The sequence below is a fragment of the Euleptes europaea genome, chromosome 9, assembly GCF_029931775.1.
Source record: "Euleptes europaea isolate rEulEur1 chromosome 9, rEulEur1.hap1, whole genome shotgun sequence".
Classification (NCBI taxonomy): domain Eukaryota; kingdom Metazoa; phylum Chordata; class Lepidosauria; order Squamata; family Sphaerodactylidae; genus Euleptes; species Euleptes europaea.
In genome coordinates, this window is record NC_079320.1 from 16,499,817 (window position 1) to 16,522,331 (window position 22,515).

The 22,515-nt window shown below is 44.8% G+C and overlaps 1 protein-coding gene across 1 annotated transcript in view; it reads right to left on the reverse strand.

Moving 5' to 3' along the window:
• SNCA (synuclein alpha) overlaps positions 1 to 16,825 on the reverse strand; it is a 46,622-nt gene extending 29,797 nt beyond the window's left edge. The window contains exons 1-3 of the mRNA XM_056855647.1: positions 16,705 to 16,825; positions 6,714 to 6,755; positions 4,599 to 4,744 (exon numbers count right to left, since the gene is read on the reverse strand). Coding sequence (XP_056711625.1) covers positions 4,599 to 4,744; positions 6,714 to 6,755; positions 16,705 to 16,825 — 309 coding nt within the window. The remainder of the gene's footprint in view (positions 1 to 4,598; positions 4,745 to 6,713; positions 6,756 to 16,704) is intronic.
• Positions 16,826 to 22,515: the final 5,690 nt, after the last annotated feature.

Consider the following 22,515-nt stretch of genomic DNA (forward strand, 5'->3'; position numbering starts at 1 on the left):
CCCAAGAACAACCAAAGGATATTTGGTTTTCCCCTTCCATTTGATCCTCACAACAACCCTGTGAGGTGGGTTAAGCCGAGAGAGACTGACTGGCCCAAGGACACCCAAGTTCCCCCAGGTGTAATCCATTACTCACACTGCTTCTCTGCTACGAATCTTAAGCCCTTACTCTGACATGCAGGGGAAAACCACACTCTCTCCTTTGCCATGCTGCAGCTCACTGGGCCGTTTATTTATAGCTAACCATTTAAAAATACATAAAAGTTAAGGGATTAGGGCTGTTGTCATTTAAATCACAGAGTTATGCCCAGAAATCTGTCCTCACTTTCTGATTCACACATCTGTTGCAGCAATAAAAATCAGGAAGGGAGGGCCATGAAGCTCAAAGCTCTTTCAAGGCAGGGTAGGATAAAAATGTCCCAGATCAACAGATACTCGACAGAAGATGCAAGGGATGCCAATGTATCGAAGCATGCCACCTGAAAGGGTCTCCAAGCACTTCATTCTGACTACCCTGGATCGCCAGATGTTCCCCTTATGCTTATAGAAAATACTCGTGTTTCAGATAACATAACCAAACTGAGTCGCTGGTCTTCTGGGAGGACAAAAAGGTGGTGGCTTATGGAGCGAGTATACCAAGGGCATTCTCAAGGGGACCCTTTATGTTTTCCCATATAAGTCAATGGTTACCATTCACTACTATGGCATAAAATAAACTATTGTTCATGCTGTCACTGTTGCAGCAAAGGAGCAACCTATCCTTCAGCCAGCATGGTGTAGTGGTTAAGAGCGGCGGATTCTAATCTGGAGAACTGGGTTTGATTCCCCACTCCTCCACATGAAGCCAGCTGGGTGACCTTGGGCAAGTCACAGTTCTCTTCAAGCTCTCTCATCCCCACCTACCTCATAGGGTGTCTGCTGTGGGGAGAGGAAGGGAAGGTGATTGTAAGCAGGTTTGATTCTCCTTAAAAGGTAGAGAAAATCGACATATAAAAACCGACTCTTCTTCTTCAGCTGTCACTGGTGCTCACTGACATGAATCCTGCAGAGATGAGCTGCAACACTGAAAGGTCACTGAAATAAATGAGTCTTAACTATACCAACACCCCAGCATCCATCATGATGCACATTTTGCTGTTACTTTTAACAGAACAGACTTCTAGGCATTTTCTTCCCTTCCAAGCCAACCTAGTGGGGTGGATCCAACCATCCTCCAAGTAGACTTCTTTCAACTTAAGTTTCTTTTACTCTAACAGAAGAGCCACTTAATTTGGAGGGAGGCTTCTTAGATTGGAGGAAGGCGTCAAACTTCAGCCAAGAGTAAAGGTACGGTATACATATTTGTGGTCTGAAAACTTATTTTGTACTTACAAATAACAATAACAAAAACAAATAACATTTACGTAACACATTACAAACACTATTTTAGTCATTCCCAAATGTGCCTTACTTAAACCAAGATTAACTGTAAAAAAAAAATAATTTGTACCCACCATCCCTTGAAAGCTATTTATGCCAATATAAAAGTAATATTGAGTATACCATAATTAAGCTTTTAAATTACTGTTCTAAGTTATTTTAAACTGTTAGCATTTTTCTTGTAGCGTGTATATCTTTATCTTCTAATCTATGGTGTTATTTAGCATCAGATAAATATTTTGGCTTAACATGCAATTAAATTAATAAAAAACATATTATTTATACCATGCTGATTTTCTTACGTAACTATTCTTAACTTTAAGCCATTTGCATTTTTCCTCTGAATCTTATATCTCAGTCTTCTAAACTGAAGCATTGATTTGTTAAGATTAACTATATATTTTTAGCCTGTTTAAGGGCGTATATATTTTTAAGAATGAGTAAATCAAGTTTCTCAGAGGAATGGTAGGAAGGGGTAGGATCCACCCAGTATGTGGGGAAATTAGAGGTGGATCCTTTCTCTGGTCAAAGCCTCTCCCTGCCTGCAAGGTTAAGTTGAGTACGTCCCTTTCATTGGCAGAGCTTGATTCGAATCCAGAAGCACTTTAGAGACCAACCAGATTTTTAGGTGGTAAGCTTTCCAGAGTCAAAGCTCCCTTTGTCAGATACTTTGCTTTTGGGGGAACACTGGGGAAAACAGGAATATCATGCTGATGGGCCCAGCCTTTCCCAAATGGGCCCATCAGCAGTCATGCCCAGAGATTCCAGGTGACTTAGTTCAGAAGCTCTAAGCTAGCATGGTGTAGTGGTAAAGAGCAGTGGACTCTAAACTGGAGAACTGGGTTTGATTCCCCACTCCTCCACATGAAGCCTGCAGTGTGATCTTGGGCTAGTCACCGTTCTCTCCGAACTCTCAGCCTCACCTACCTTACAAGGTGTCTGTTGTGGGGAGAGAAAGGGAAGGCGATTTTAAGCTGCTTTGAGACTCCTTAAAGGTAGAGAAAAGCGGGGTATAAAAACCAACTCTTCTTCTTCACTCACAGACATTGCCCACTTCCCTAGCGATCAACAGAATACATTTGGGTTCCAACACTGTAAATCTACCACTTTCCATATGTCACTGCATTTATGCACAGTGACTTTCAGGATTTTGAGCGCAACATTCATCTACCAAATGCCATTAATGAATTGAGTCACTTTTCTAGTAACTGCTCTGTTAAGGAAAAAATCTCCTCTCGGTGCCTGGAAATGTATTCAGTCCTCATGCTGACCTAAGCCCCCTCACCTCTTCCACAAAGGATGCCCTCAGATATCGGAGGCTGATCTGATCACTTTAAAGTTATGCCTCGAGTGCTCTGGCCACAGAAATACTGCCCTCCAGAATCTATTAAATGACAAAGAATTAAACTATCATGATATACCTGCACAAAGGCTATAGGAAGTTGATGCATTTATTTTGTGTTGTTGACTCACATCAGTTTGGTGTAATCCGCCAAACAAGAAGTGCTTGAAATGATTTAAAAAAACCCCAATGGGGAGAGGCTCTGGCTCAGGTGTAGAGGATCTGCTTAGCATGCAGGAGGTCCCAGGTTCAATCCCCGACATCTCTACCAGATAACATTAGCTTTAGGGGGATTTTCTTTTTTTGGGGGGGGGGGAGAACTACACTATTTAGCATACTTCTTTTGTTCCTCCATGGAGCTCAGGGTGATATGCATCTTTATCTTGACAATGAACTCCTTTATCTTGACAGTGAACCCATGAGGTAAGCTGAACTGAGAAAAGGGTGATTGCCTCAAGGTTGCCCAGTGAGCTTCATGACCAGATAAAAATTTGAACCCAGGTCTCTCTGTCCCTAGCTTAACATTCTAACCCCTTCATCACTCCGGCGTTCTCAAGAGGCTATGTCTACTGGTCTGAGGAATAGGCTTAATAGGGCTAACCCCATACTGTGGCCCCAATACAAACCTCCTTCCCTGTGACTGCTTCTCAGATTGAAAAAATATGATCATGGATCTGCCACATGTGACGTAGTTCAGCCGCCTGAATGAGGCCATTGTGTGGGAGCAATCTGCAAACTTTACCTGGTGTATTCCCACACTTTCATTCACTTTATAGGTCCATTTTCCTCACAGAGAACGATTCAAGAATGAATAAGACTGCAATTCTGAATCTGACAGAAAGAGATACCCTGGAGTAATAAAAATATAATGGCTTTGTTCTTAACAGTCTTCTACGCTGTTCTCAAATCCCCAACAATTTGCTAGTTGTGATGCTTGAAAAACCATTATACAGAGAACTTAAACCAAGAAAGTAGTGTTTCCTTTATGCCTTAATCATTATGTGCTTTTCTTTTAAGGTGGGAAAACTGCATAGATGCATTCTCCAAAATCTCTGGAGGGAACTGACTTGACTACGCACAGGCTTTTGAAATACAGCATAATATGACAGAAAGTATATTTTCCAAAGGGCTTAAATAGACATTATGAGGGACACTCCAAGCAACCTCTTCTTCTTCATAACATTCTGCCAAAAACGTGAAAGGGTGACATCGTAGTGCTATGTAGTGCTCCACTCCGGCAACCAATGATGCGAGGTAGGGTGAGACCATGCACAGAGCTATAATGTGCAATACGGCACTGAATTCATCTAAACCAGGGGTCCCTGACCTTTTTGAGCTGCAAAATGGCTGCCACAGTTTACCTTCAGTCACACAGTGAAGATCTTTGAGCAGTGGTGGTAGCTGCTGCCAAAGCAAGATTTTAAAAAATCTGCACTGCCGGTCAGAAGACTTGCTGGGTAAAAGCCCCACCTGACCCTGCCCATTTTCTGAAAACACTTGGCAGGCGCCAGAAAAATGTTGGGTTGGGGACCCCTGACCTAAACCATAAAGAAAGGAGATATGGGTCGAAAGAAACTAGCTACTGTCAGGGTTAATTTAAATAAATAATTTATGTAGTGCTTCTCCACATGCACATCCCAGGCAGCCGAGGATACAATTGTACAACTACGGATTCATAAAGCAATTACAAACAATATCAAGATCAGTCCCTAAGGGAACTATTATACAAACCAAGATCATGAAAAATATCTAAGAACTTCCTTGACAGTTTTTTTTAAAGGCACACACACCATGTGACATGCAACTTATCTTTAAAACAAAAAGCAGCTAAACTAACCTGCTTCGCCAGCTGGTCTTTCTTGCCGAAGCCGGTGGCTGCAGCAATATTCCCGGCACCTTCCGCCGTCTTATGCGCTACGGCTGTCACTCCAGACACTACAGCTCCGCTGACATTGGATACCTGTTCTTTAGTTTTCTCAGCCACTGTAAAAAAAAAGGTAGAAGTTGAATGACAAGTTATTCGTCCAGTATGAGTTTTGAAGTAAATGTGCCAAATTTGCTTTAGGATGTGAAACTGAGATTTCCCTCGAGCGAGTCGCCCTTTAGGGACTTCATTAAGTGAAGAGAGAGGCGCAAACCTCACCACCAGCCTCCAGGGCATATGCTACATTCTCCAGTGACTTGGTGGGGAAATGGCAACCACTAGTCCAATCCCCATTGGTCAGAATACAATGCTGCTATTTCTTTGGCCTCCCACCACCTAGCTAAGCAATGGCAGGCAGCAGCAGCAGGAGGATGCGGGACATCTCCCGCCACCTGCAGGAATATGGCCCAGTTTCACCTAAGGCAAAAGTCTCAAAGCAACCCACTATCTAATGCTATCTCCTTGCTCCATTACACAATATAAAATAGCTTCATGCTTGGAGGGTCAGCGCAAATGTAGGGAAGAGGAAGAAGAGTTGGTTTTTATATGCGGACTTTCTCTACCACTTAAGGAAGAATCAAACCTGCTTGCAATCACCTTCCCTTCCCCTCCCCACAATAGACACCATGTGAAGTAGGTGGGGCTGAGAGAGCTCGAAGAGAGCTGTGACTAGCTCAAGGGCACCTAGCTGGCTTCATGTGTAGGAGTGGGGAAACCAACCTGGTCCACCAGATTAGCATCCACGCCTTATGTGGAGTCCACCGCTCTTAGCCACCACACCACGCTGGCTCGCCTTAGGTTTACCCTAAAGAAATTAACTGGCTCACACTGCATGAGGAGAAAGGCAGAGGACAGAACTTCCAACCACGTATAAGGCTCAGTCACAAAGCCCCCAAACTTTCATCTAGTATTTTGTCTGAGCCAGCTCAACACACCATTAGAAAAGAATTCTTGCTACCCTTCCTCCCCTTTCTTCAAACCATTTCAGTGTGAATACTCTGCTGCCAAGACAGAGCTAATCCATTACCTCACCTTTACTCTGCAGCAGGAATCTGTGAAAACAAATGTGAGTTACTGATACTCATGAGTTTGCAGCGTGCAAGCCACGTGCTGACTGTTTTACTAAGAATAAATATCGACCCTGCAGGCCTTGAAAACCTGGTCTGCAGAACTTGGAAATGGAGCAACAGAGTTGACATCTGCAGAAAAGTAGGTGGATCACACCAGCTGAGCTTCCCATCCACTAACTATTTCCTCATGCATAAAACTGGAGCGCAGAGGGAAAGAAAATGCAGGGGAAATGCATCAGCATGCTTCGCTGATCGTTCCTCCACCCTCTCAAGGCACCTATGCATTCTTCATGAAGAGCGACACCTTCATGAGAGCCAGCGTGGTGTAAGGTTAACAGCGGCAGACTCTAACCTGGAGAACCGGGTTTGATTCCCTGCTCCTCCACATGAAGCCTGCTGGGTGACCTTGAGCCAGTCCCAGTTCTCTCTGAACTCTCTTGGCCCCACCTACCTCACAAGGTGCCTGTTGTGGGGTTGGGGGGGGAGGCAATTGCAAACCACTTTGAGACTCCTTATGGTAGAGAAAAACTCACTCTTCTTGTCCTGTCCTTAAACACCTTTCCTAGTCACATTTGTAGTAGAAGTGAGTCTATAAGTAAGGATCAATTGCCAAAGGTGAGCGGATCTCCAGGTGAGCGGATCTCTATCGGCTGGAGATCAGTTGTAATAGCAGGAGATCTCCAGCTAGTACCTGGAGGTTGGCAACCCTACCACTCACAGATGGTATAAGATGGAATATGGAAGGCAAGTGGAACAGGAATTAGACTATTCATTTCAAAACAGTTGTACTGACAGACATGTTCTTTCCCCAGAAAGTCTGAATATAGCCTTTTCAGCACACGACAGCACACCTACTCGACTCAGTGAATCAGAGCCTTCTCAGAGATAACAAGTACTTTCAGGATTAGGTGGGAGATCTATCATGGGTTTAGAAAATGAAATGCAATTATGGGCTTACCTGTTGTGACCCCGTGAACAACTCCCTCCTTGGTCTTGGAACCTGTTTGTGGTGTTTTTTGTTTTTAAAAAAGAGGAAAATCAATTACCAGTAGAATCCAATAAACTACTTCTTAGTACACAAAAGCACAGAACTAGTGAATAATAGCATTTCATCCTCCTCCCTTCCCTCAAACGGTAGCAAGTCCCAGGGGCAACATTTTATAAGGTCAGCTTCTTTTGTGAGGATAGAATACTGTAGGTTCCTGGTGCCTTTTATACTAAAGCGTTTATTTACCGAACTACAGTTTGAGCTGAAGATGGCCAGACACATGCACATGCTGGTTTCTAAAACAGGCCCAGACCCCAACAGCAACCACAGCTCCCTCCACAAGATTACTTCTTGGGGTGGGGTGGGGGGCTAGGGTTGCCATGTCCCCCCGGCCACCAGGTGCCAGCTCCGGGTTGGGGACCCCCTGGAGATTTGGGGGTGGAGCCTGGGGAGGACAGGGACCTCAGTGGGGTACAACGCCAGTCTACCCACCAATGCATCCATTTTCTTCAGGGGATCTCTAGTCTAGAGACGAGCTTTAATTCTGGGGTTCCCCAGTTTCGACCTGGAGGCTGGCATCCCTAGAGGAGGCCCTGCAATTTGTTTGCTGGCCAGGTACAAGTTGAAAGCCTGTTTCCTTTAGTTCCCACCCAGGTAGAGTTGCCAGGTCCCTCTTCGCCACTGGCAAGGTTTTTTTTGGGGGTGGAGCCTGAGGAGGGCGGGGTTTGGGCAGAGGAGGGACTTCAATGTCATAGAGTCCAATTGCCAACGTGGCCATTTTCTCCAGGGGAACTGATCTCTATCGGCTGGAGATCAGTCGTAATAGCAGGAGATCTCCAGCTAGTACCGGGAGGGTGGCAACCCTACACCCAGGCAAGAAACATGTGGCCTACAGTCCTAGCTGACCCTTGTCCCATTCAGCCGTTCAAAGTTTTTTTACACTGTACTCTTGTCCGCAGGAAACCCATACAAGTGTATTCACGGAAGTGGCACATATACACATTAGGATTTGCTGTAGCTATCCAGCTACATCCCCAGTGTGGTATAGTGGTTAAGAGCAGCAAACACTACTCTGGTGAACTGGATTTGTTTACCCACTCCTCCATATGAAGCCTGCTGGGTGACCTTGGGCTAGTCACAGTTCTCTCCGGACTCTCTCAGCCCCACCTACCTCACAAGGTGTCCGTTGTAGACAGGGGAAGGTGATTGTAAGCCGCTTTGAGACTCCTTAAAGGTAGAGAAACGCAGGCATGTTCACGTGTTCCCTCTAAAATGCATACACTGCTTTGAATGACCACAAGGGGGATCCAAATTGATCAACCTTATTCATTGTTAGCGGTCAGGCCTCTAAACTGAACCCTGAAGAATGGCAACTCTAGCAACAGGCACTAGTTTTTAGCAAGGCATCCCAAAAGTAAAAAATGTGGACAATAACTGCGGGACAGAGACCAGAAAATACTAACTCTTCCCATCAGAGACAGCTGCAGCACATAGTCATTGGTAGTGGTGGTGGAGGAAAGTGCAGTCAAGTCGCAGCCAACTTATGGCAACCTCGTAAAGTTTTCAAGGCAAGAGACGTTTAGAGGTGGTTTGCCATTGCCTGCCTCTGCATAGCAACCCTGGACTTCCTTGGTGGTCCTCCCATCCAAACACGAACCAGGACCAACCCTGCTTAGCTTCTGAAATCTGACAAGATTGGGCTAGCCTGGGATATCCAGGTCCGGGCACATATTAATTGTGTGTGTGTGTTAAGTGCCGTCAAGTCGCTTCCAACTCATGGCGACCCTATGAAAGTCCTCCAAAATGTCCTATCTTTGACAGCCCTGCTCAGATCCTGCAAACTGAAGGCAGTGGCTTCCTTTATTGAGTCAATCCATCTCTTGTTGGGTCTTCCTCTTTTCCTGCTGCCCTCAACTTTTCCTAGCATAATTGTCTTTTCCATTGACTTTTGTCTTCTCATAATGTGACCAAAGTACAACAGCCTCAGTGTAGTCATTTTAGCTTCTGGGGTCAGTTCAGGCTTGATTTGATCTATAACCCACTGATTTTTTTTTTGGCAGTCCACAGAATCCATAACACTCTCCTCCAACACCACATTTCAAAGGAATCTATTTTCTTCCTATCAGCTTTCTTCACTGTCCAGCTTTCACACCCATACATAGTAATAGGGAATACGATGGCATGAATTAATCTAGTCTTGGTGGCCAGTGACACATATTAATTAGGAACGATTTATTTACATACCTATCTGGAAGACCCAGGCGAAAAACTAAATGGTGTAAACAAATAAAAAGAGTCTCCAATTTGCCCTTTTGAGGACTTTGCTCCTCCTGTATCCTTCATATTATAACAGCAAACTGACCAAAACTGATAGCAGTGTATCTTGTACAGCTGTGGTACTGCTGTAAAGCTGCCAAAAAGAACTCCATTGGTGAAAGACAAACAGGAGGGAAACTGTTTTTAATCCATTATAGTAACTGGGACTACTAAAGGTATGTCGCAACAGGTGCTCAAAGATGCACCTCTGGGTGCACAGTGAAAGCCAGCATGCCCGGGCTCAATTCCTGACATCACCAGTTGAAAGGACCTCAGCTAGCAGAGTTGGGGAAAGCCATTGCCTGACACTTAAGAAAATAGATCAAAGAGTAGTAGCCTAGACAGACCAATGATCTACCTCAGCACAATACTCCTTTAATAATTTGTGATCTACCTCAGCACATAATAATTTGTGTTCCTTTCTGAACTGGTTTGGAGAATACAAGCGTTTTCAGGTGCAACATATTGGCAACAGGCATGCATATCTACAAAGAGAGCCAGCATGGTGTAGTGGTTAAGAGCGGTGGTTTGGAGCAGTGGACTCTGATCTGGAGAACCAGGTTTGATTCCCCACTCCCCACATGAGCGGTGGAGGCTAACCTGGTGAACTTAATTTGTTTCCCCACTCCTACACATGAATTGTTTCCCCACTCCTGCACATGAGCGGCGGAGGCTAATCTGGAGAACCGGGTTTGTTTCCCCGCTCCTACACATGAAACCAGCTGGGTGACCCTGGGCTAGTCACAGTTCTCTCAGCCCCACCTACCTCACAGGGTGTCTGTTGAGGGGAAGGGAAGGTGATTGTAAGCCGGTTTGAGTCTCCCTTAAGTGGTAGAGAAAGTCGACATATAAAAACCAACTCAAAGAAACCAGAATTTAAGGCTGGCATTTGTAGTTTCAGAGTAGAAAAGGGGATATAGAAATATCACATGGCCCCTTTCTTATTGAGATCGTACTGTGAGTTGGGGGGGGGGGGGAAATACTTCCACCCATGGGTGTCAACTGCATGAAACTTGAAACACCCCAGTGTGCACACCCCCAAGGTGACCGCACAAGGGTGTGTGCAGAAAAATAATAGCCTCTCCCTAAGGCTAATGTGTTGGCTTTGCCCACATCAGCCTTCAATGAGGGAACTGTCTATTGTATTAGAGTGCACTTGAAAATACCTAGTTACCAAGGAGAAGAGGAGAAATCAAAATGGATTATTACGAGAGGGGAAAATAGAGGCAAGGCTGCCCTCCCTTTTGTCATGCAAGATGACTTCATCCTCCTTACAGAGTCATAAGGTAGCCTGCCCAGTAAAGATACCCGTCCTTCTGCTGGAGGCAATTGGCTCTCTGCCCACAAATTAAGGAAATGGCCAACATTCACAGCACACAGCAGAGGAAGCGTTGTATTTCTTCTTCAGAGCACGGTTTTGATTTCCAAGAGGGGGCAGAGGCAATGATGTATTGCAGATACAAAAATATAACCCATGGCTATAAAACAGGAAGAACTAAATGCTTAAGCGTGAGCTGGAAGGGAGACTGTATCTCACACTTCACCAAGAATAGTCTCTATTTTCTGATCACTCTCTCTGGTAAAATCCCCAGATTGGTCCCGGCCAACTTTTTTTTTATTCTCTCAGACAATTTCTCTCTTTATTACAACCCCCACTTCCACATTGCATTTGTCCATGGAGGTCCCACAACCTTTTTGGTTGGTCAATTAAGACCCTTACTTCCTTTTCCACCAGTGGAGAAAGTGGTTGGATCTAACCTCCTGCTTTTATGCTTGGAGTGCTTTGAAAAAATATTACCCAGAGTTGCGATTCCTTTTCTAGGGTGGGGCACCTTCTTCCCAAGGTCTCCAGAAGTTACACTTCTTATTGGCACGGCAGTGGCAGATCCCTCTTCTCTCTGATGCACAGGCACATAAATAAATGCATGTGCATGAACCATAAGCATGGTGCAGTGTATTGCCTACTATCTTACACTTTGCAGCTGCTGAGGTATACTTTGAACTATAGAAAAAGAATGTGCCAACAAGTCACAGTGAACTCCTGGCAACTCCATCCACAGGATGTTCCAGGCAAGATATGAGTAGAGGTGCTTTGCCATTGCCTTCCTCTGCATAGCACCCCCAGTCTTCCTTGGTGGTCTCCCATCCAAGTACTGATCACAGCTGCCCCTGCTTAGCTCCCAAGTTCTGACAAGACCAGGCTAAGCTGGCCTGTTCAGCCAGCTATTGTGAACTATAGGACAATTCTATTTCTTTAACAACATGCATAGCTGAGTTTGTGTTCAAAAAACTTGTGGAAAGCAGGCCATGAAAGTTTACACATGAAGCTGCCTTATACTGAATCAGACCCTTGGTCCATCAAAGTCAGTACTGTCTACTCTGACTGGCAGCGGCTCTCCAGGGTCTCAGGCAGAGGTCTTTCACATCACCTACCTGCCTAGTCCCTTTAACTGGAGATGCCGGGGATTGAACCTGGGACCTTCTGCATGCCAAGCAGATGCTCTACCACTGAGCCACAGTTTAAATAAAGAGTGTAATTATTAGCAATGCATAAGGTATAGGAGGGGCTTGGGAAATAACTCTTGCTTGCTATGTGTACATTTTAATCAATAAAATGCTAGGCACTGTGATGCACACCCCTCTGTTTTAGACAGTGAAAATTATAGAACGCCTTTGGGTGATTTGCAGCTAACTTACAGCAACCCTGCAGGGTTTTCAAGGCAAGAGACATCAGAGGTGTAGGCAGTGTACACCTGGTGTTCCTTGGTGGTTTCCCACCCAAATACTAACCAGGGCCAACCCTGCTTAGCTTCTGAGATCTGATGAGATCAGACTAGCCTGGACTATCCAGGTCAACCTAGAACTAATACCAGCAACACTAGCTATTCCAGCAACACTAACTATGAAGTAGGGGAGGACTGGGATGCTGGAAGAGCTCTGGAGAAAACTGAAGCAAGTGACCCCTGGCTGAGCTTCAGGGACCTCTTGGCTTGGGCCCATGCAGCAATGATGCCCCCCCCCCACTGGCAAGTTGACAGTCATTGCTGTCGCCCAAGTCTGAAACAAACAGCTCCAGTAGTGCTGCCAGCACCACGGCAGCCAATTGGCTCGGCTTGTTCTCAACCACTAGAGGCCCTCCATGAACTTGCCTGGTAAGTTCAAAGACCACTTCATCCCCATAATGAAGAGGGGGGGGAGAAGAGTTGGTTTTTATAGGCCAACTTTTTCTACCACTTAAGGGAGAATCAAACCAGCTTACAATCACCTTCCCTTACCCTCCCCACAACAGACACTCTGTGAGGTAGGTGGGGCTGAGAGAGCTCTGAGAGAGCTGTGACTAGCCCAAGGTCACCCAGCTGGCTTCATGTGTAGGAACAAATCCAGTTCACCAGATTAGCCTCCGCAGCTCATGTGGAGGAGTGGGGAATCAAACCCGGTTCTCCAGATCAGAGTCCACCGCTCCAAACCACCGCTCTTAATCACTACACCACGCTGGTTCTCAACCTGAATCTCCTAGATCTTAGTCCACACTCTAACCACTGTAGAGTTTATCGACCATACTCTCCTTTTATATTTATTTCCATCTCCCTTTCACATATGTTTTCCTTATCAGGGCAAAGGGCAGCTGGGGTAGGCATTTATATCACTGTGAAAGGAAAGGGTTAAGCTGTCTTCTCCCATCCCACAATCCTGCTCCTATGTAGGATGCTCCTCCCTCCCATTTATGTGTCGTCACAACCAATTTATCGTGATCCCGGTGGGTTTTTCAAGGCAAAGGATTAAGCAGAGGTAGTCTGCCATTAACCTCCCTCTGCAGAGCTTTTCTTGGAGGTCTCCCTTCCAAGTACTGGCCCAGCTTAGCTTCCGAGATCTGACTAGATCGGGCTATACTACACCATTCCACATCTCCACTCCTATTTACAGAAACCTAAAGAGATGGAAGATCCGGTAATGGCTCTCCAGCATTGAGCTGTGCCCTTACTTGGTCCTCCCAGTGTTCAAGCAACCATTCAGGTCCACAGCTGCCCAGTGCCAGCAATAATATGATATGCCCTCAGACTGCTCATTGGGCCCATAAACATCCTTTTCAGGCCCAACAGTCTTTCTACAGGTGTGTGTGGGAGTGTGTATTATGTTGGGTACCCAAGGTTGGGTGGAAAAGGTAAAATTATATAATAGAAATTTTTATTTTAAGGTGCTTACATCTCGGTTAAAAATGATAAAACAAGGCACAATGGCAACTCATAAGGTTGATAGACTTTAACCACACAGGCCATATGTGTTTCGGCTTACAGGCCTTCATCAGTGGCCAAATAAAAAATCATAATGCACACACAAGTAAAATACAAATGTATGACCATAGATATGTAGATAACGTTATACAAGCCCAGGCATGTGTATAGGATGTCTGGGGTGTATTGGTCTCTCATGCAAAATATCAACCTCATATTATGTGCCATCAAGTTGCTTCTGACTTATGGTAACCGTATGAATTATTGACCTCCAAAGTGTCCATATTCTTGCTAAGCTCTTGCAAACCCAATGCTATGGCCTCCTTTATTGAGCCAATCCAACTCACATTAGGTCTTCCTCTTTTCCTACTGCCTTCCCCTTAAATTCAGCACTATCTCAAATTCCCCAAACTTGACTTGCTGGCATACATCCAGACTAATATCCTCCTGATTTGAATGTTGTGATGCAGCCTTATTAAGGGAAGTAAAACAAATTACCAAGGAGGAGAGAGAGGGAAGGGGGGGAAGATCCATTTGCAAATCACCAGGTGGGAGAACCCCGCTTGAAGCTCTTTTTACGGCACTAAGCAAAATGTACGTTGCCTTTTAATTAGAAACTGGAAGGGGAGCTGTCCACTCCTGCAATCCTCTCTCAAACAGTGAGGAGAAGCAAGAGCTTTTCCTTAAGGCAAAGCAATTATGAGGCTCTCGGCTCCTTTTCAGCGGCTGGCTTACCATATGGTGGGCATAAAAAAGGGAGATAATGAAACTCAGGGTGTGCATGTTCTAAAGAAGAACATCTATGGGAAAGCTGCCGCACCACCAGTCATGAAGCATGAATCATGCAATCACGCCTTGGTGAGGGGAATCAGCTGCCCCAGTTCTTTGCACTAATGAGAATCCTACCTGAATCATCTCTCTAGAAGAAGAATTTCATTAGATATCAACTCTGTCACACTACCGGGTCAATCTGTATCACCTGGAGACCAAGACCTATGAGGAAAGGCTGAAGAAGTTGGGAATGTTTTGTCTGGAGAAGAGGAGGTTGAGGAGGGACATGATTGCTCTCTTTAAGTATTTGAAGGGCTGTCACTTAGAGGAGGGCAGGGAACTGTTCCTGTTGTAAGTAGAGGATAGGACTCGCAATAATGGGTTTAAATTGCAGGCAGAAAGGTACCAGCTGGATATTAGGAAAAAAATTGTTCAACAGTGGAATCAGCTACCTAGGGAGATGGTGAGCTCCCTTCACTGGCAGTCTTTAAGCAGAGGCTGGACAAGCACTTGTCAGGGATGCTCTAGGCTGATCCTGCATTGAGCAGGGGGTTGGACTAGATAGCCTCTATGATTCTATACTTCCAAGAAAAGGAGCCTAAGGCAGGGCCCTGCGGATGAGAAGAAGACTGCCTGTATCAGGCCAAAAAGGAAGCTAGTCCAGCATCCTGTTTCTCCCAGAGGCTAAACAGAAGTTTCTGGAAGGCCAACAAGCAGGCAAAAGCTCTCCCATGCTTCTTCCTCCAGCAGCCATTGGTGCTCAAAGGTATAAAGCCTCTAAGAAAGGTGTCTCCATATAGTTTGGCTAGACTGTGCCCCAGATCTGCAAAACTGGTGTACCCATGGACAACAAGGGCACCATCTTTATGTGATACAGGATGATGCAGACTCTTGTTTCAACTATGTACTGCCCACCATTCCCCCACCCCCAACTAGCAGCATTTTCAAGCAAAAATTGTTTTCTCCTTTCCAGTTTGAATTGTTTGAGAATCAATTCCTCCAGCCAAATTGGCATGTCATGAATGTCCACTGATTAACGGGTATGTACAGCTATGCTAAAATACTCATGTGATTGCTTCAATGCACCCAATTTGCAATTCGGCTTGCATTTAGCATGGCATGTTCTAATGTCATTATACCCCTCTGTGTTTTAAAAAATAATTATCCTCCTACATCTAATGAAAAACTCTGCCCCTATAAAGGCACATCAAAATATAAATGAATTAGGGCTGATCTGTACATTCTGCAGAATCATGGAACTTTCCTTGCACTATAACATTTCAAGCTGTGTGTGTGTGTGTGGGTAAATGTTTGAACACTAGTAGGAAACAAACTTCACATGTGAAAAACCAGTATGCCTGATAAGCTAGTTTTCTACATATGTGGAGTTTCTTTTCCTGTGGTAGAGCACTCCTCTAGGAGTAGGCTAAACTGAAAAAGTTTTATCACTTGATTTTTGCTGAACGTATTTACTAGATTTTTTAAGAGCATTCCAAACACCGTTCCACAGCCAACATATACCTACAGCTAGTCTGGCTTGCTCAGTCAATGCATGCAAACTCTCTAGGCCTAGCAAAGACAAGTGCATGGCCAATAGATGGGTAAACTGAAGCACTTCACATTGGCGAGATGGATGAGAAAACTCTAAGGAGCTTAGCGGTGATGTCACAAGTCACCATCCAATAAGTTCCCATGACACTACCAGTGCCACCAAATCAGGACAAACATATGTATGATCATCATGCATAAAGAGATTTTTTTTTTTTTTTTTAAATCAGTTTCTCAGTTATTACCAGTTTGATTGCTGGGAAACATTGACTTCCCAGTAACCACCACTCTTCTCAGGTGACTGCTTTGGCTGCTTTAATTCTACCTGCAATGTTGCCCCTCACAAACAACATCCAATAAAAATGTAAGAATCCAGTTCACTCTTTAGGCATATCTACACTACAATCACTTTCCAAACCATATCCCTTTTCAGGGAACCCTGGGAACAGTAGTTTCGTAAAGCCAAGTATGGGACTTTAGCAGAAAATTCTCATTTTTTTTAAACAACCCAAATTCCCAGGATTCTTTGAGGGAAACTATGATAGTTGAAGTGGTATAGCTTTGTAGTACTGATGTGCCTAATATCCTTGCACTACTACAGACCATCACAACAACTTACTGTTGGTGCCTATTGTGATCCCCCCTCCCCAAACTGGAAGTAATTTCCTTCCTAGCTCACTCTGCCACTGCCATCCTCCTTCATTCTCATCACCCTTTGAGCCCATATGGACAACCAAACTACCCTGAGGTGAATGCTTGGCCTGCCATCCTGCCAACAGGTCTGGAGAAGGATGAACATACCTTAGCTGAACATACGAAGCGGCCTGGTATCAAGCCAGCCGATAGGTCTATCTAGCTCAGTATTCTCATCTGTGATGGGCAGAAACCAGAAAGGTCTTTCTCAACAACTGCCACATGATATCGTTTCACTGGAGATGCCGGGGACTGAACCTGGGACCTTCTGCAAAGCAAGGTGGGTGCACTACCACTGAGCCACAGTCCCTCCCCAGCAAGGCAGTCTCTATTTACTCTCCACTACTCAGAGCAGCAAAAGAAGACAAACAAGCTCAGTTTGGGACTTCTTGCCCACCTACCCATATAGAGGACGCCTTCTTTCGTCTTCCCTGCTGCTTCTGCCACACCTTGTTTGGTCTTCTCTGCTGCTGCCACAACACCTTCTTTGGCTTTATTAAATCCTTTCATGAACACATCCATGTTTTGTACAGCACTGGAAAGAAAGACAAACAACAACTCATTCATTAGAGGTTCCATGAGAGCAGGTAGGGATGAGAATGGGACGTATGCTTCTCCATACCTGCCTAGGGACCTCAAGTAGGTGACTAAGTGGGAGGTTCGAGAGGATTAATGTATGGAGAGGGAGAAAGCAGGACTGTGCCTAATGGTACTGTCCCCAGTATCCACATTATTACTAGAATACTAGAATATCCTGCCCTTCCTCCATGCAGTTCAGAGCAGTAGACAGACGTCTCCCTCCATTTTATTCATACAGCAACCCTATGAGATATGTGAGGCACAATTACTGTCCTCAGACACTTCAACCCAATAGACAGCCAGCGTGGTGTAGTGGTTAGGAGCGGTGGACTCTGATCTGGAGAACCGGGTTTGATTCTCCATTCCTCCACACAAGCGGCGGAGGCTAATCTGATGAACTGGATTTGTTCCCCACTCCTACTCATGAAGCCAGCTGGGTGACCTTGGGCTAGTCACAGCTCTCTTAGAGCTCTCTCAGCCCCACCTACCTCACAGGGTGTCTGTAGTGGGGAAGGGAAAGTGATTGTAAGCTGGTTTGATTCTTCCTTAAGTGGTAGAGAAAGTTGGCATATAAAAATTAACTTTTTCTCCTTCTTAACTTCTAATTTGCTACTGCTCACTAAGTGAGCGGTATCATCACTGAACGTCCTACAAGCCACAAGTAAAGAAACAAACAACCTGAGACATAAAATCAGCACTCCATACAAGGCAACAGCATGAGAGCCAGTTTGGTGTAGTTGTCAAAGTGTCCGATTAGGATCTGGGAGACCTGGGTTCAAATTTCCACACTGCCATGAAAGCTTGCTAGGTGACCTAGGGCCAGTCATACACTCAGTCTAACCAACAGCATTGTTGTGAGGATAAAATGGAGAGGAAAACGGGTCCCCACCCGGGAGACTTTTGGGATGTAAATGAAGTAAATAAATAAATGAACATCAACATATCTAATTCTCAATGTGGCCCCAGCTTTGGATACTTAAATTCGGAGATTGAAGCCCTAAACAGACAAGACAGAAAAGCCCCAAGTTTTGCAAAAAAATCTGAAATCTATTTTTTTTTTAAAAAATAGGGGTTAAAAAAAATCCAAATAATAGAAGCAGCATGCATACCTGAACGAAAGGAGAAATCAGTGGCCATTGTGGCAACAACAGCAGCATTGCCAGCTTTCAAACCTTGGTTTCTGTCAGTAAAAGACAGGATAGGAGAGCCAGGTTCAGATTCCCAATGCCATGGAAGCTCACGGGGTGACCTTGAGCCACTCACTCTCATAGACCCAACCCACCTCACAGGGTTGTTTTGAGGATAAACATAGGAAAAGAGAATGATATAAGCTGTGTTGCATCCCCATTGTGGAGAAAGGGAGATATAATAAAGCTAAAGACAGAGGGGGGCGAACTTTTAAAAAAATGAGTAGGAAGGAGAAAAGGACCCAGGGAAAAAGGAGAGGATACGTCAGCTGCCCGGAGAAGAGAGAGATAAAACACTGTAGAGAAGGCGATACGGAAGGAAATTAAGTGATTCCAGCAAGTCCTCGTAGGTTCCTCCCTTCTCATTTATATATTTATAGGCATGTTACATGCATTCAATACATAGACATATGTTCCATGGGACCATTGTGCCTAATGGCCATCAGCCAACTCCTTAATGTAAGGCTTGATTCCTATTTGTTGGGTACCACAGTTTTAAGAGCCTGGGGTTTTATCCTCAAAGTGGGATGAGCAGCATAAAACAAAACTCCACTGCCTGCTGTCAGAAGCTATTGCAAGTGGGGAAAAGAGGTTGCTTACAATTCCAGGCTCCCAAATGCCCCCTTCATTTGCCCTCAAAAAGTTCTAAATGCTCCCAGATTTGTACATTGCTTCCATCTTGGGTGGGGACATTAAGAAGCCCTGCTCTGACCGATACACTATACAACACACGTTGACTCGCACACCAGCATAACTTGCATAACGCTAGATGTACACACTGTGAGCTGGAAAAATGCAGGATACATATTGCAAGTGGAAAGTCTATGTGCATAGGCTATGTGCAAAAGATCCAAACATACCTCCCCCCCTTCACACAACATTCACATTTACAAAGCCCATAAGCACAGGGCTTATATGCATGCATACATTTCTCCAGAAGAGATGGGTATTCCTAATCCACTGATGGCTTCATACACAAAAAAATCACTTTGATGATGCTCCATATTTCTTCCAGAAAATGCAAGGTTCAGCACATGGAGTTGCAGATCTCTAACCAGCTCTGACCTTCGGGGAAGTTTCTTCCCATGGAGGGACCGACATACATAAGCCTTGCAATATAAGCGGCTGTCAGACTATACAGCCCAGGGTTTTAACCAGCGGTTTTTCCCCAGCCATGCTGCTTTAACCAGACTGGAGCCTGAGGCAGGGGGAATATACGTGCAAAGCGTGTGCTCAGGAGCTCTCCCCCACCCTTCCCATTGCTAAGTCTTAGAGACTGGCATCCTCTCTCCTCTCCAGCATCCACAGGAGAGGATGGGCTAGTCATTACAGAACAAGAGAGAGAAGCTTATGCTGTGATGTCGGTTCCTTTGACTTCACACATGCATGTTCTTCACCAATACGTTCAACATCCACTTTTAACTGGCATGAGTCAGACAACTGCTAAGGCCACACAATTTTCATGCATTGCATATTATATTATCCCTTATTTCAAGGAGCTCTGGGCAGTGTAACTCCCACCTATCCACCCCCCCCCCATTGTAAGTTAATGACTTCCACAGAAAGCCAGTGTGATGTAGTGGCTAGAGGTTGGGCTAGGATCTGGGAGATCTGGGTTTGAATCCCCCACTGTCCCCAGGAATGCTTGCAGGGTAACCTTGGACCAGTTCACACGCTCTCTCACAGCCTACCCTACCTCACAGAATTGCTATAAGCATAAAATGGAGAAGGGAAAAACAATGCTGTATGGCACTTTGGGTTTCCATTGGGGAGAAAAGCAGGGTATAAATCTCAAAGTAAATAAACATGAAGCTGCCTTATACTGAATCAGGCCCTTGGTCCAGTACTGTCTACTCAGACCGGCAGCAGCTCTCCAGGGTCTCAGGCAGAGATCTTTCACATCACCTACTTGCCCAGTCCCTTTCACTGGAGATGCTGGGAATTGAACCTGGGACCTTCTGCATGCCCAGCAGATGCTCTACCACTGAGCCACAGCCCCTCCCCACACATAAATAAATTCATTCCTGGTTAGGAACTCATGAAGCTTCTTTATACTAAGTCAGACCATTGGTCTATCAAGATCAGTATTGTCCACTCTGACTGGCAGCAGCTCACCAGGGTCTCAGGTAGAAATCTTTCATTATCACCTACTAACCTGATCCTTTTAACTCTGGAGGCTGAGGATTGAACTTGGTACTTTCTGCACACAAAGCAAAGGTTCTGCCATGGGCCCCCAACCCTACCTGGGCTCATATCCCCCAGATCAGAGTAATGGCATTCATTTCAACTGCTTCAATCACAGCCCTTTTCAGTGGAAGCTGTGCTCACACTCCACTTCGAGTCATCAACTGATGACACATTGGCTCATGTACTACCAAGAGATGCACACACTTGACTTTTAATGTAAGGAGAACTACTCCCCAAAGATAGTGAGAACTGATCAGGACCAAAAGCCCTGATAACGGATCTTTGCCAAAAGCCTCAGCTCAATTAATTAAGCTTAACGTCCAAGATACAAAAACAGATATCTATGTAACTACCATTACAAGTAGTTACAACGGAGAATCTGTGTGTATATGTGTGCGTACACTAGCGGGCTTATGTATCACCTTTGATAGTATACAGTGCAATTTCATACCAACAGTATGTTTTCTGCATTGTAGGTCATTACTATGGAAAGAAATCTTCCCATTAAAACAAGGGGGGGGGGTAGAGAGAGTAATATACACCAGACGCTGGTTTCAGACAGCATACTAACCATCCTCCTGATCCGTTTTTAGTCTGAATTCAGTCATTTCAGTAAGGCTGAAGTTTGGGTAAAAACGTCTGTGAAATTTTAGGCAGTTTCCTTTTAAAAAAAATTGCTTGTTTTAATGGCTTTTTTGTTGTTTTTTTAATGACTGTTTCCATGGCTCTTGGATAGCTGAAAGCAACCTTGAGCAGGCCTCTGGAGACACGGCATATTTTTCCCCCCAATAAATAAAATAAATATATAGCAATGTGTTTTATTGCAGTGTTTGCAACTATACTGCTTTTAATGTGTAGCCCTCTAATTTTGTAATCAAGTTTTATTACATTGTTGGTTGGGTGTATTATATGGTTCCTGCTGCATTAATTGTGCAATTTGCCTTGAGCCGTTACAAGAAAGAAAGAAAGAAAGAAAGAAAGAAAGAAAGAAAGAAAGAAAGAAAGAAAGAAAGAAAGAAAGAAAGAAAGAAGATGGCATGCAGCCCAATTTATGCATGGTTACTTGAAAGCAACTGTACTCAATGAGATTTACAGTGCAGTCATAAGGAAAGTTACTCCAGTCTAAGCACATTCATTCAAATGGGCTCAGACTGGAGTAACTCTCCTTAGGAATGCACTGCAGGAGTGAAAAGGAGTGCAACCTAAATTTTGGAGGGCCCCAGAAATACCCCCCCCCAAATGGCTGAATTTTAAATTGCTGAAAACCTAAGCGCTGCCAGAGTCTCTATCGCCTGGCATTTCATTTCCAAAAAGATCCAGAAAGATGCCTTACAGTCCTTTTAACAAGTTTCAGTGCATTGTGGATCGTTCTTCTTTTAACCCCAAATTAGATGCCTAGGCTCTATTTCTCTAATGAGAGAAAGGAAGCTCGGATCCCTACATCTGTGCCACATCTTGTCCTTCCAAACTCTGCTCGCATGAGTAATTCTTTAAAAATAGGAGTGTGAATTCTGATTAAACACCCTACCGAAGGGGAAAAAAAACCCTAGCAGCTCCTGTGGAGTGAGGTGATGGGGCGGAGCTCAAAACGCTCTTCAAAGGAGAATTCTGCTCCCAGCGATCTCAGCTCTACTCAGTATTTTTTTTAAAAAATGCCCCCCCCATTGTGAGTGTTAAGGCAAACAACAAGGCAAAGCTGATGACCAAGGAGGAAGAAATGAGGGGGATTTCAGAGAATGGGGGACTATAAACCAGGCAGGCTGGCTTCAGCTTACATAGTTCAAAATGTTAAATGTCCATGCCAACTTGGTCTTTCTTTCTTTCTTTCTTCCTTTCTCCCCCACCCCCCATTATTGTTCACATGTTGATGATCTAGAAAACAAAGCCTGAGAGGGGCTGTGGCTCAGTGGTAGAGCCTCTGCTTGGCATGCAGAAAACCCCAGGTTCAATCCCTGGCATCTCCAGTTAAAGGGACTAGGCAAGTAGATGATGTGAAAGACCCCCACCTGCGACCCTGGAGAGCCGCAGCTGGTCTGAGTAGACAATACTGACTTTGATGGACCCAAGAGTCTGATTCAGTATAAGACAGCTTCATGTGTTCACAAGATCCATGTGGATTCTAATATTCTCTGGGACAAGAGCCCAAAGTTTTTCGGACTTACCCAGTCCCACTTCCTGGGAGGATGGCAGATCCCTGGGCATTGTGACACACCAGAGTATGTTTTCTCTCTCTCTTTGTGTGGGTGTGGGTGTCACTCT